Genomic DNA, 14418 nt, shown 5'->3' with positions numbered 1-14418 from the left:
TTGCTAGGGAAGGTGGATATGAGTCAAAGATGTTTTGCATCACTGTAGTTGTTTGATTTGTATATAGACTAGGTGATAAGGGAGGTAATTGCAAGGGTCATGGAGTAAGGGGCAGGTCTGCAGCATGTTACAGTTGGTAGGGGGATCATGGAAAGTAGATCCCTTGCCTTTTTACAGCGACAAAGTTCTGATGGCAGAATCTTGACAGAAATTCCATGGGCTATTGAAAAGGTTTAGGTGTTATGAGGGATTAAAGATGAGAAATGATATGAGCAAATGTAAGGTGATTAGGTGCAGTAAGGAGATAAAGCAAGCTACCTCACCTCTAGCAATATGGAAAAAAAAAAAATTTATGTATCACCTTGTCATGCCTTTAAGCTTTGTGATATTAGATATACTTAGCAAATTCAGCATGTACAACACTATGATAACAGATGCAGGAAACAGACTGCAACGGGTGACACAAAGTGCTGTATGTCTGTAATGATATGAAATTCAGTAACCTGACTTGGTTTGTTGATATGCAGAAGCACATAGCGAGCACATTCATCTTTCAAAGAGGCCTGTGCTGGAATGAGATTAAAGTGTGAATAATGAGACAGGAGTATTACCTTAGGTCATATCCTTCCCTTAACAAAGTAAAAAGACGTTTGCTGTTTATGTGTTCATTTAGCACAGCCTTCACTCAGAACAAATTCCCATGCAAAGCAAATGAATGGTGTATTTTGGATCTTCAAAGGCATTAATGACATGTGCCACCAATTATATATTCATATCTGACAGACCTTTGCTATTTTCACTTTCATCATTAGCACATACCTCTCAAAAAGTTCATTTGTCCTTGGCTCCAACACTTAGTTATCTTGAAGTCCTTTACTGATTTACGTTACAAGAAACTTTCAGATTTTTTTTTTCGTGTTTTGCTCAAATTGTGTATTGCTGTGTATTTTCAGAGTATTTACTCTTTAACAGGAGCTGGAACACTACGATCATGGCTAATGGATAGCTCAGGTTTGGATCATCTAACCAAGGAAATCTCTTCTGTGCAACATCATGTCCAACAGTTGGCCCGCCTCCTTGACTCTATTGAACATCAAGATGATATAAGTGTTAGTATTACATTTATTTATTTATTATACTTGATTGCCATTTCCCACATCAGCGAGGTAGTGTCTGGAAACAGACAAAGAATGGCCCATCCACTCATATACACACACATATACATAAATGCCCACACATGCACATATACATACATATATATACATATCAACATATACACATGTACATATTCATACTTGCTTGCCTTCATCCATTCCTGGTGCTTCCCCACCCCACAGGAAACAGCATCGCTACCCCCTACTTCAGCAAGATAGTGCCAGAAAAACAGACAAAAAGGCCACATTTGTTCACACTCTGTCTCTAGCTGTCATGTGTAATGCATTGAAACCACAGCTTCCTTTCCACATCCAGGCCCCACAGACCTTTCCATGGTTTACCCCAGACATTTCACATACCCTGGTTCTGTCCATTGACATCTCATTCACCCCAGTATACCACATCGTTCCAATTCACTCTATTCCTTGCACACCTCTCTCCCACCTGTATGTTTACTCAAAATCTTTTTCACTCCATCCTGTCACCTCTAATTTGGTCTTCTACTTCTCCTTGTTCCTTTCACTTCTGCCATGTATATCCTTTCAAACTTTCCTTACTCATTCTATCCATATGTCTAAACCATTTCAACACAACCTCTTCTGCTCTCTCAACCACACTTTTTTTTTATTTCCACACATCTCTCTTACCCTTTCATTACTTATTTGATTAAACCACCTCACACCACATTGTCCTCAGACATTTCATTTACAATACATCCCATCTTTTCTGTACAACCCTATCTATATAACCTTGCCTTGCAAACATACGATATTGTTGGAACTACTATTCCTTCAAACATACCCATTTTTGCTCTTGAGAGAATGTTCTTTACTTCCACAGTTTCTTCATCACTCCAAGAACCTTTGCTACCTCCTCCCATCCTGTGACTCACTTCCCTTTCCATGGTCCCATTTGCTGCTAAGTCCACTCCCAGATATCTAAAACATTTCACTTCCTCCCGTTTTTCTCAATTCAGACTTGTTGGAACAACTATTCCTTCAAACATACCCATTTTTGCTCTCAGAGGATGTTCTCTCCTTCCACATATTCTTCATCGCTCCCTGAACCTTTGCTCCCTCCCCCCACCCTGTGACTCACTTCCCCTGCCATGGTCCCATTTGCTGCCTAGTCCACTCCCAGATATCTAAAACACTTCACTTCCTCCAATTTTTTTCAATTCATACTTACATCCCAGCTAACTTGTCCCTCAAACCTGCTGAACCTAATAACCTTGCTCTTATTTACATTTACTCTCAACTTTCTCCTTTCACACACTTTTCCAAACTGAGTCTCCAACTTCTGCAGTTTCTCACTTGAATCAGCTTTCAGTGCTCTATCATTGGCGCACAACAACTGACTCACTTGCTAGACCCTCTTATCCCCAACAGACTGCATGCTCGCCCCTCTCTCTGAACACATTTACCCCCTATCCACCCCATCCATAAGCAGATTAAACAACCATGGGGACAGGGTAGAGAGGAGAAAGAGTACTTCTCACATATTCCCTGCATGTCGTAAGAGGCAACTTAAAGGGGTGGGATTGGGGTGCTGGAAATCCTCCCCTCCAGTTTTTGCTTTTCCAAAAGAAGGAACAGAGAAGGGGGCCAAGTGATGATTTTCCCTTCTAAAGGCTTAGTTCTTTGTTCTTGTCGCTACTTCTCTAATGTGGGCAATGGCGAATCTGTATGAAAAAAATATATATATCAGTTATCTTACCATGGAGATAGGGAAGAGATATTAATGCCCATGTGTTGTAGAATTAAGGTGACTTAGAGGGGCAGAAATAGGTTGCTGGATATACTCCCTTCTTGTATTACTTTCCAAAAGCAGGAACAGAGCAAGGGCCCAAGTGAGAAATTTTCTCTCCAAGGTTCAGTCATCTCTTCTTGATGCTACCTCACTAATGCCGGAATTGGTGAGCATGTATGACAGGAAATGTAAATATGCAATGAGGAAGGTTTGGGGGTATTGGAGATTGAACATTCAGAAGGGTGAGAGTTGATCTTAGGATAGAATGAGTCAGATCGTGGTAGTGTATGAAAGGGGGGCCACAATATGCTGACAGTGGGATGAGCCAGAATGTATGATGCGTTCATGGTAAACCATGGAATAATTGTGCTGCTTGGCTGTGGATGGCAGGCCCTGATTTCAGTAGATTATATGGAACAGCTAGAGAGAGATGTGTGCAAATAAGGCCATTGTTCATCCGTTCCTGATATTAGCTTGGTAAAGCAGGGGTAGTTGCACATAAATAGAAAATCTGATTCCATTTGATAAAGTGTTCCCACTCCTGTATTGTAGTCATTGCACATCTTAACACAGAAACTGTGTTGGTTTTTCCACTGGCAACTACCTATTGTAAGAGGGTCAAAGATCTTCCAGCATTACTCAGTGTATTGAAGAATTCATCCTTTGATGAACTAGTTGCATTCTTTTGCGGTTATAGATGGAGGTAATTTTGATACCCCCTTCCTATGAGACTCTTAAGGCAAAGGAAGACAGAATGAAAGATGATAGATTTTACTAAAATATCAGTAGATCTCAGTTCATGATAATGGACAACTGTAGTGTATTGTTTATGTTGCTGACAATTATACGTTAACATGCTGGTAAGGGTTGAGCCCAAACAGTGTTGCATCTTGGTTCATGATATCCAGTCTGCAGTACACCCATGCCTTGCCTCTGTACATGCGTGAACAAGGTAGTTCAGAAGAGATGACTGAGCCTTAGAGGATAAAAGATCCTCTTTTGGCTCTTTCCTCATTTACTTCTTTTGGAAAGTAATACAAGAGGGGAAGATATCCAGTCCCCCACCTGCCCATTCCTTCCTTCTAGTTGCCTTCTACAACACAGAGGAGATATGTGGGTGGTATTCTTACTCCTTTTCCCTGGATCTGAGCTTTCAGTTGCCTGTGCCATCTCACCTAACATAAAAAAAGACATAGTTGATTGATATGATTTTCAAGAGCAGTTATTTGAAAAGGACCTGTGAACTGTGGTTTGTAAACAGGGAAAGTGAGGAATGAGAAAGTTTTTATTGGGTGTGGATATTGAAGAGAATGGTTGAATAGATAATGGAAGGCATATTTGATAAAGATATAGATATGGAGAGAATATCTGTGAGGGTAAGTGTGAAATGAGTGGATGCATGTGTAAATGAAGACTAGTTAAGTTTCATGAATGAATAAAGTATACATAATAGATTCCCAGTTAAAAAAGAAAATTGGGATCCACAGTCCTTTTAATGATATAAAAACTTCAAGAATTGGCAGGTCTCATGCCCAAAGGAGCCATTCCAGCAACCATTGGTGATGTTCCTTTTGTGTAATTTTTGGACAAATATACATATTTTTTTTAATTTGATAACCTTTCCAGTAATGAGACTTTTCAGAAGCAGATTTTCAGGGAACCAGACAGGGCTTTAAATAGACATGTGAAAGAAAATATGCATCTTCAAAAGATGTACTTACAAGAATAGCATACTCCAGCTCTTGAGAGGATTAGATATTAGTCGTACTTGATTTTCCAGGTGTTGGTTACAATTCATAGACCATCAGTTAAGATACTCTGGTGCATCTTGCTTAGTGTTAATGTTTGAATTAACATACTGCTTTTAGCAGTTAAAGAGTTTTGAGTTTATTCGGTGAGAAGGAAGGAGGATATCCATATGATACGAATTTTTGCCCATTAGCCTCTTAGTATCAAAGTTATTAATGTTGATAATCATTAAAGAAGTAAGCAAAGATTTGCTTCAATAGGAATTTGTTTAAATTGCTGGCAGTTATGATTTATAGAATGACAGAAATGAAAGACCTGTTACCATTAGAGAACAGTATTTTAGTGCTATATCCCTCTTTGTAACATACTGGATTTTTTTTTCTTATAAGATAGTACAATAATGTTAAGATTACATTTTCATTGTTTACATAATATGTTTGTTGATTGGATTTTCTATCATCAGCATGGTGAACCAACAACTCCCTCAACAAAATCAAGAAGAAAGTTTCGTTTGCGTAAGCACAAGTCTAATAAGTCAGTAAGTGGTGAGATTGCCATCACTACAAGTCCGGGGAAAGGAGCACCAGATCAGGTTGATGCCATGGTTCCATCACTGGTAAATATTTTTTCATTTTGTGTAATATCAGGTCGATCTACCTGGCTGGTATGGGGTGGAATATTCTTGGACTAGTATATTTTCCATTGTTCATGTTAGCCATCAGCAGGTGTCCATGGACCCACAGGCTCATTCTTTTAAATATGAAAAGATTTTAGAGAAAGATGAGAGTAATATGGAATGGGAAGGAAAGGTGTATGAACTTGCCATTTTGTTCATTCAGAAAACACTGTCTCAGTTGTTTTTTGTATACAGGCCAAGGTGTATCATCCAATGTCTCTTATCCAGCCTTTATTTATTGGGATATTCCATAAATTCTTGGCTGTCAGAGGAAGGAGTAAACACAGTCTTCATAAGTGGTGTGCTGCTCAATCAGCTATTTCACCTAGTGTTGGTCCATCTATCTTTTCATTATAAACACTGTTGTCTGGTTTGGGGGAGGTTGGAGAGATTGAAGCTTTACATGTTGCATGTCTCTTTCAGGGTGACAAGGATTAGCAGTGGAAATAGGTTCTGTGCATTCACTCATACGATCTTACTAAATGGATTTATGTTTTGATGAGAGTTACTTTGTTAAACAACTCTTGTTTATATCAGACTCTGGTCACAAAGTCCTCTACAAGGACTCTGTTCATGTCACAGACAAAAGTTCTCTCTAAGGACTTTTTTCATATCACAGACACAGGTCCTCCTCAAGAGCCTTGTTCAAAAAAATTCATAGACAAAAGTCCTCCTCAAGGACTTTAATCATTATTATCATTTTTTTCATTATGATACTTAATCACTGTTTCCCGTGTCAGTGAGGTAATGCCTGGAAACAGACGAAGAATGACCCATCCATTCATATACACATCTTTTTCTTTCAAGCTATTTGCCATTTCCCGCGTTAGCGAGGTAGCGTTAAGAACAGAGAACTGGGCCTTTATCACCTGGCCCCCTTCTCTGTTCCTTCTTTTGGAAAATTAAAAGAAAAGAAAATAATACATATACACATATGTACATATATATAACGCCCATATATGCACATCTACATACATATACATATCAACGTATACAAACATACACATTATTATTATTTTTTCATTATTACACTTAATGGCTGTTTCCTGTGTCAGTGAGGTAGTGTCAGGAAACAGACGAAGAATGGCCCATCAATTCATATACACACACATATATATATTTTATTTATTTTGCTTTGTTGCTGTCTCCAGCGTTAGCGAGGTAGCGCAAGGAAACAGATGAAAGAATGGCCCAACCCACCCACATACACATGTATATACATACACGTCCACACACAGCACATATACATACCTATACATCTCGATGTATACATATATATACACACATAGACATATACATATATACCCATGTACATAATTGATAGTCTGCCTTTATTCATTCCCATCGCCACCCCGCCACACATGGAATAACAATGCCCTACCCCCTCATGTGTGCGAGGTAGCGCTAGGAAAAGACAACAAAGGCACCATTCGTTCACACTCAGCCTCTAGCTGTCATGTAATAATGCACCGAAACCACAGCTCCCTTTCCACATCCAGGCCCCACAGAACTTTTCATGGTTTACCCCAGATGCTTCACATGCCCTGGTTCAATCCATTGACAGCATGTCAACCCCGGTATACCACATCGTTCCAATTCACTCTATTCCTCACACGCCTTTCACCCTCCTGCATGTTCAGGCCCCGATCACTCAAAATCTTTTTCACTCCATCCTTCTACCTCCAATTTGGTCTCCCACTTCTCCTCATTCCCTCCACCTCTGACACATATATCCTCTTGGTCAATCTTTCCTCACTCATTCTCTCCATGTGCCCAAACCATTTCAAAACACTCTCTTCTGCTCTCTCAACCACACTCTTTTTATTACCCCACATCTCTCTTACCCTATTATTACTTACTCGATCAAACCACCTTCCACCACATATTGTCCTCAATCATCTCATTTCCAGCACATCCACCCTCCTGCGCACAACTCTATCCATAGCCCACGCCTTGCAACCATACAACATTGTTGGAACCACTATTCCTTCAAACATACCCATTTTTGCTTTCCGAGATAATGTTCTCAACTTCCACACATTCTTCAAGGCTCCCAGAATTTTCGCCCCCTCCCCCACCCTATGATTCACTTCTGCTTCCATGGTTCCATCCGCTGCCAAATCCACTCCCAGATATCTGAAACACTTCACTTCCTCCAGTTTGTCTCCATTCAAACTTACCTCCCAATTTACTTGACCCTCAACCCTACTGTACCTGATAACCTTACTCTTATTCACATTTACTCTCAACTTTCTTCTTTCACACACTTTACCAAACTCAGTCACTAGCTCCTGCAGTTTCTCACATGAATCAGCCACTAGCGCTGTATCATCAGCGAACAACAACTGACTCACTTCCCAAGCTCTCTCATCCACAACAGACTGCATACTTGCCCCTCTTTCCAAAACTCTTGCATTCACCTCCCTAACAACCCCATCCATAAACAAATTAAACAACCATGGAGACATCACACACCCCTGCCGCGAACCTACATTCACTGAGAACCAATCACTTTCCTCTCTTCCTACACGTACACATGCCTTACATCCTCAATAAAAACTTTTCACTGCTTCTAACAACTTGCCTCCCACTCCATATATTCTGTATACCTTCCACAGAGCATTTTTGTCAACTCTATCATATGCATACACAGACATATACATATATACACATGTACATATTCATACTTGCTGCCTTCATCCATTCCCGTCACCACCCCGCTGCACATAGAATAGCATCTCTCTCTCAAAAGAAAAAGAAAAAAAAAGGGCCACATTCATTCACACTTATACTTGATCACCATTTCCTGTATTAGCAAGGTGGAGTCAGGAAACAGACAAGGAAAGACCCATCCACTAACATACATATATATACACATATACTCACATACATGTAAGGTCAGTGGTTAGTGAGAGAACAAGAGCTAAGGAAGGAGAAGCACTACTGAAGCAGGAGTTGGGGGAGTGTGTGATAGATTGTAAGGAAATAAATTCAAGATTGATGTGGGTAAAACTGAAAGTAGAAGGCGAGAGATGGATAATTACACTGTGTGACAAATTTTTACTTATTTGTTCCTGGATTATTTTCTAATTTATTATGTCTAAAAAGTATAGAAAATGGCTTTTATTCCCTTAAAACTTTGCTTTTGTGATCAAGACAGTGATATTTTGAAATTTACCTATTTTTTTAGAAAATTCCAGATGGATTTAGGGCTGAGTAGCTGATATAGAAGTGTCCAGTAATATAAATAGTAGTATGAATATAAGGGCTTCAAGCCAACCCATTCAATGTAGATCTAGGTGCCTAAGTGGATACGTATACATACATTTTTCTGAGATGGCATCTAGAGGCTGCAAGCATCCAGCAGATGGCAGCATCTGCTTAGATCTGTGAGGCCAACAAAGCATAATTCAACATGCCAGTAGGGGATAAGACAAATTCTGGGCGCTTCATTTCACCTGCGAGCACTGCAAAAAAATTCTGGAAGGTAACTTAGACATTTGTTGCTTGTTTGGTTGGGAGAATATTGTTATAACATTTTTTAGAATTTTCAAAATTTAAAAGGAAAGTATTTTAGTTTCTTAAAACTTTTTTAGTGTTGAGAAAAATATCATATATGGAATATGAGAGAATTTTTTACATATTAGTCATGAGTGAAATAAACTTAAAAATCAAATGTATTATTTTCTTCCATAATCACAAGTTTATAGTGTTCTCTTGCAGGATGGTACAGAGGGGAAAAGAGAGCCATGACGTTTGCAAACCCAAGGATTTGCCAGGAACCTACCGACCATTAGGACAAAATTGCTACTTCTGCATGGTGGACCCTTCCAAACATTGGACTGGCAAGAATGCAACTGCTATCACATATCTGGACCTTCAGTGCACATAGAATTAGGCCTTATGAAACAGTTTGTCACAGCTGTAGATAAGGAGTCTGCATCCTTCAAGTGCCTTCAAGACTTCTTCCCTGAGGTGTCTGAGGCAAAGGTCAAAGCCATTGTCTTCGTCAGACCACAGATAAAAAAGATCTTGGAGTGCACGGAATTCTCCAAGAAGCTCACTGGGAAGGAGGAAGCAGCTTGATACAGCCTTGTTGCAGTGGCTTGGGGCTTCCTGGGCAATTACAAGGCCAAAAACTATGTAGAACTAGTTGAGACTGTGGTGAAGAACTATGGCAAAATGGGCTGCAGGATGTCCCTCAAAATCCATATCCTTGATGGTCATCTTAATAAATTCAGAGAACATGGGAGCATATTTGGAGGAGCAAGGCAAGCGCTTCCACCAGGATATTCTGGACTTTGAATGCTTCTACTCTGGAACATATAATGAGAACATGAAGGGAGATCATATTTGGGATCTGATTTGTGAAAGTGATTTACAGTACAATCGTAAATCTCGAAAAACTACTCATTTCTAAATCTTTTCTGATCTCTTTTGATTAAAATTAGTGTAAATGCATGTTGATTTTTATTCATATGTTTTTGTTTTTCTGACTTTATGTGAATAGAAATGTGCATTTTTGCCCATTGTCCGATTGGAAATGAGTAAATTTCAAAATATCACTGTCCTGGTCACAAAACTAAAGTTTGAAGGGAATTATAGCCTTTTTTCTCTACTTCTTACACATAAGCAATTAAGGAATAACACTTCCTTACCCAGGAACAAAAATTGTATTAAACAATTATTTCTCTGCCATAGTCAAGTTAAAAGACTCTGATAATGGAGGTCTGCATTAGCATGCAGTTTACATACACCAGGATGGGACATTTCTTCCCTTTGATTATAATTTTAGTTTGTAGATATTTACGTGGAAGTTTAACATACTTTTTTCTATATTTTTGTGTTTAGCAGGTGGACGGTAATCTTTGTGAACTGCGACCATTGAGTAGCAGCAACCCAACATTGGCATTGCATAATGCTGGCTGGCATCCATCTGTCTCTCGACCTCATAGCTATTCTGATGCTTCATCAGCCATTGTGGGGAGTGTGCAGCCTCCTAACACACCTTCACCAACATCACAATCCCACCATCCAGCACCCAACCCCCCCACCATTACATTGTCCATGGAAAGTTCATCTCGGGAAGATTTTACTATTTTAGCCAAGGAAGGTGAGTACATGGACAACAGTGCATTAAATGTTTACCATCTCATCCTCCATTTATACCACATTTGCTTTCCTCTGCCTTAAATATGAATGCCTCATGTGGAATCTCCTCCAAAGTACTTTACCTTCCCACTTATATGCTCCCTTCTCTTCTGAACTTTTTTGTTCTTCCAATTTGATGGAAAGAATATCATAGTGATTTTTTTTCTGGATTGACAGGAATATCACTTAAAATTTTGATTACCCCTAGACTGAAAAAGACATTTGTAAAAGTTAGATAAGAAGTGGAGAAATTTATTAGTATTCAAGACATCAAGGTAATGCCAGGAACAGATGAAGAGCAGCATCATTTGCTTACATCCACTCTGTCATATATAGTACATCAAAAACAAAGCTCCCTAAACACAGCCAAGCCTCACAGACCTGCCTGTGGTTTCCCTTAACCGCTTCATGTACTCTGGTTCATCCCACCGTATTGCTCGAGTTTACTTTTACCTTACGTAATTCACACCTTTCTGCCTCTGTCACTTCATCCTTCTGTCTCATCCTCAGTCTCCCAAAACAGTGAAGGAGCTGGACATGATTATAAAATATTTAATGACTATAATGAGCTGGTCCTTACAGACATAATAATCATATGAGAAAGGGACATACTGATAGCAATTGAATAACTTCTAGAAAATTCAATGCCACCTTTAGCCTTTAATGCCTCACTCTTAACAAGCCATTAGCAGAGGTGGAGGGAACAAGGAGAAGTAGGACACCAAATTGGAGATGGAAGGATGGAGTGAAAAAGATTTTGAGCTGTTGGTGCTGAACATACATGAGGGTGAGAGGCATACAAGGAGTAGAGTGAATTGGAATGTTGTGGTACACTAGGGTCGACATGCTGTCACTGGACTGAACCAGGGCATGTGAAATGTCTGGGGAACCCATGGAAAGGTCTGTGGGGCCTGATGTGGAAAGGGAGCTGTGGTTTCGGTGCATTACTCATTCTTCAAAGTAAACACCTAATCCACACATTGTCTTCCACTTCTGAAACCACACTGCTCCTCCTTAATCTGATGCAATGTACATGCCTTCACACTTTCAATCAATACCACCCCAAACAACAACTACAACATACCAGGTATGCTCAACAAACTTTTACCTCTGTAGTTTGAACACACACCTTTATCCCCTTTGTCTTTATACTGTGGCACTATACATGCATTCAGCCAGTCCTCAGGCACTTCACTGTGATCCATACGTACACTGAATATCCTTATCGACCAATCAACAACACAGCCACTCTCTTTCTTAATAGATTCCACTGAAATACCATCCAATCCTGCCGCCTTGCTGCATTTCATCTTCCATAAGGCTTTCATCACCTCTACATTCTTCATCAAACCACTCTCCATGACCCTTTCTTTGCATACCACCATGACATCTGCCACTGTATCATCAAACATATTTATCAGTCCTAAATACTCACTCCGTCTCCTCACTTCATCACTACCTGTTATCGTTTCTCCTTTTGCTCCCTTCACTGATGTTCCCATTTGTTCTCTTGTCTTTCACAAATTATTTTCATCCTTCCAATACATCTTTTTATTCTCCCTAAAGTTTAATGGTATTCTCTCCCCCAACTCTTGTTTGCCCTCTCTTTCAACCCCTGCACCTTCCTCTTGATCTCTTGCCGCTTTCTCTTATACATCTTGCATTCATTTGCACTCTTGCCCTGTAAGTACCACCCAAAATGCCTCTCTTTTCTCTTTCACTAGCAACTTTACTTCTTCATCCTATCACTCACAACCCTTGCTAATCTGCCCACCAGCCACCTTTCACATGCCACATACATTTCTTGCCCATGCCATCACTGTTTCCCAAAATACCTCTCATTCCTCACCCTTTCCCCTCACCTCATTTGCTGTCAACTTTTGCCAGTTTGCACTTAATCTCTCCTGGCATTTCTTCACATAAGTCTCCTTCCCCAAGCTCTCTTACTCTCACCACTCTCTTCTTCCCGGCATTATTTCGTCTTTTTCGAAAACATTTACAAATCTTAACCCTCGTTTCCTCAAGGTAATGACCAGACATTCCACCAGCTGCCCCTCTTAGCACATTTACCTTCAAAAGTCTTTCTCTTACTCACTTATCTATTAATATGTAATCTAATAATGCTTTGAAGAATGTATGTGAGAAATACTTAGAAAAGCAAATGGATTTGTATGTAGCATTTATGGATCTGGAGAAGGCATATGATTGAGTTGATAGAGATGCTCTGTGGAGGTATTAAGAATATATGGTGTGGGAGGCAAGTTGTTAGAAGCAGTGAAAAGTTTTTATCGAGGATGTAAGGCATGTGTACGTGTAGGAAGAGAGGAAAGTGATTGGTTCTCAGTGAATGTAGGTTTGTGGAAGGGGTGTGTGATGTCTCCATGGTTGTTTAATTTGTTTATGGATGGGGTTGTTAGGGAGGTGAATGCAAGAGTTTTGGAAAGAGGGGCAAGTATGAAGTCTGTTGGGGATGAGAGAGCTTGGGAAGTGAGTCAGTTGTTGTTCGCTGATGATACAGCGCTGGTGGCTGATTCATGTGAGAAACTGCAGAAGCTGGTGACTGAGTTTGGTAAAGTGTGTGAAAGAAGAAAGTTAAGAGTAAATGTGAATAAGAGCAAGGTTATTAGGTACAGTAGGGTTGAGGGTCAAGTAAATTGGGAGGTAAGTTTGAATGGAGAAAAACTGGAGGAAGTAAAGTGTTTTAGATATCTGGGAGTGGATCTGGCAGCGGATGGAACCATGGAAGCGGAAGTGGAGCATAGGGTGGGGGAGGGGGCGAAAATCCTGGGAGCCTTGAAGAATGTGTGGAAGTTGAGAACTTTATCTCGGAAAGCAAAATTGGGTATGTTTGAAGGAATAGTGGTTCCAACAATGTTGTATGGTTGCGAGGCATGGGCTATGGATAGAGTTGTGCGCAGGAGGATGGATGTGCTGGAAATGAGATGTTTGAGGACAATATGTGGTGTGAGGTGGTTTGATCGAGTAAGTAACGTAAGGGTAAGAGAGATGTGTGGAAATAAAAAGAGCATGGTTGAGAGAGCAGAAGAGGGTGTTTTGAAATGGTTTGGGCACATGGAGAGAATGAGTGAGGAAAGATTGACCAAGAAGATATATGTGTCGGAGGTGGAGGGAACGAGGAGAAGAGGGAGACCAAATTGGAGGTGGAAAGATGGAGTGAAAAAGATTTTGTGTGATCGGGGCCTGAACATGCAGGAGGGTGAAAGGAGGGCAAGGAATAGAGTGAATTGAATCGATGTGGTATACCGGGGTTGACGTGCTGTCAGTGGATTGAATCAAGGCATGTGAAGCGTCTGGGGTAAACCATGGAAAGCTGTGTAGGTATGTATATTTGCGTGTGTGGACGTATGTATATATATGTGTATGGGGTGGGTTGGGCCATTTCTTTCATCTGTTTCCTTGCGCTACCTCGCAAACGCGGGAGACAGCGACAAAGCAAAAAAAAAAAAAAAAGAAAAAAAATGCCCGTTGACCATCTTTTCTAATCACATATGTATACTTGTGTATATCTCTCTTTTTAAAACAGGTATTCCCAATCGTGAGTCTTTTCTAAGCACAGCACTCCACGAGCTTTTCACCATTTCCATTCATAATTCTGAATACTCTATGTGCACCAATTATACCCTCAGTTGCCACATCATTTACCTTTGCATGTAAATCACCCATCACTAATACCCGGTCTCTTGCACCAAAACTGCTTACACACCCTCAGCTGCTCCCAAAACACTTGCCTCTCATGACTTTTCTTCTCATGGTCAGGTGTATTAGCACCAGTAATCAACCATCTCTTGCCATTTATGAAATATGTGAAAATCATTACTTTTGGTTTTATTGATTTCCTCAATTTCTAACAATTTGATACTGTACTACCTTGGAAATGCTATAACAGAATAGTAGTGATCAATAATCTTTCATTTTTG

The 14418-nt window shown here is 40.0% G+C and overlaps 1 protein-coding gene across 4 annotated transcripts in view; it reads left to right on the top strand.

The window, feature by feature from the left end:
• Positions 1-14418, top strand: part of LOC139763654 (oxysterol-binding protein-related protein 3-like) — a 98891-nt gene that overhangs the window by 27747 nt on the left and 56726 nt on the right. For all 4 annotated transcript variants that reach the window (XM_071689940.1, XM_071689939.1, XM_071689938.1 and 1 more), the window contains 3 exons: positions 973-1109; positions 5117-5269; positions 10181-10442. In XM_071689940.1, the coding sequence (XP_071546041.1) occupies positions 973-1109; positions 5117-5269; positions 10181-10442 (552 nt within the window). The remainder of the gene's footprint in view (positions 1-972; positions 1110-5116; positions 5270-10180; positions 10443-14418) is intronic.

The sequence above is a fragment of the Panulirus ornatus genome, chromosome 47 (assembly GCF_036320965.1).
Source record: "Panulirus ornatus isolate Po-2019 chromosome 47, ASM3632096v1, whole genome shotgun sequence".
Taxonomy (NCBI): domain Eukaryota; kingdom Metazoa; phylum Arthropoda; class Malacostraca; order Decapoda; family Palinuridae; genus Panulirus; species Panulirus ornatus.
The sequence above is the reverse complement of the archived record's forward strand: the minus strand, read 5'-3'. Positions and strand labels throughout refer to the sequence as shown.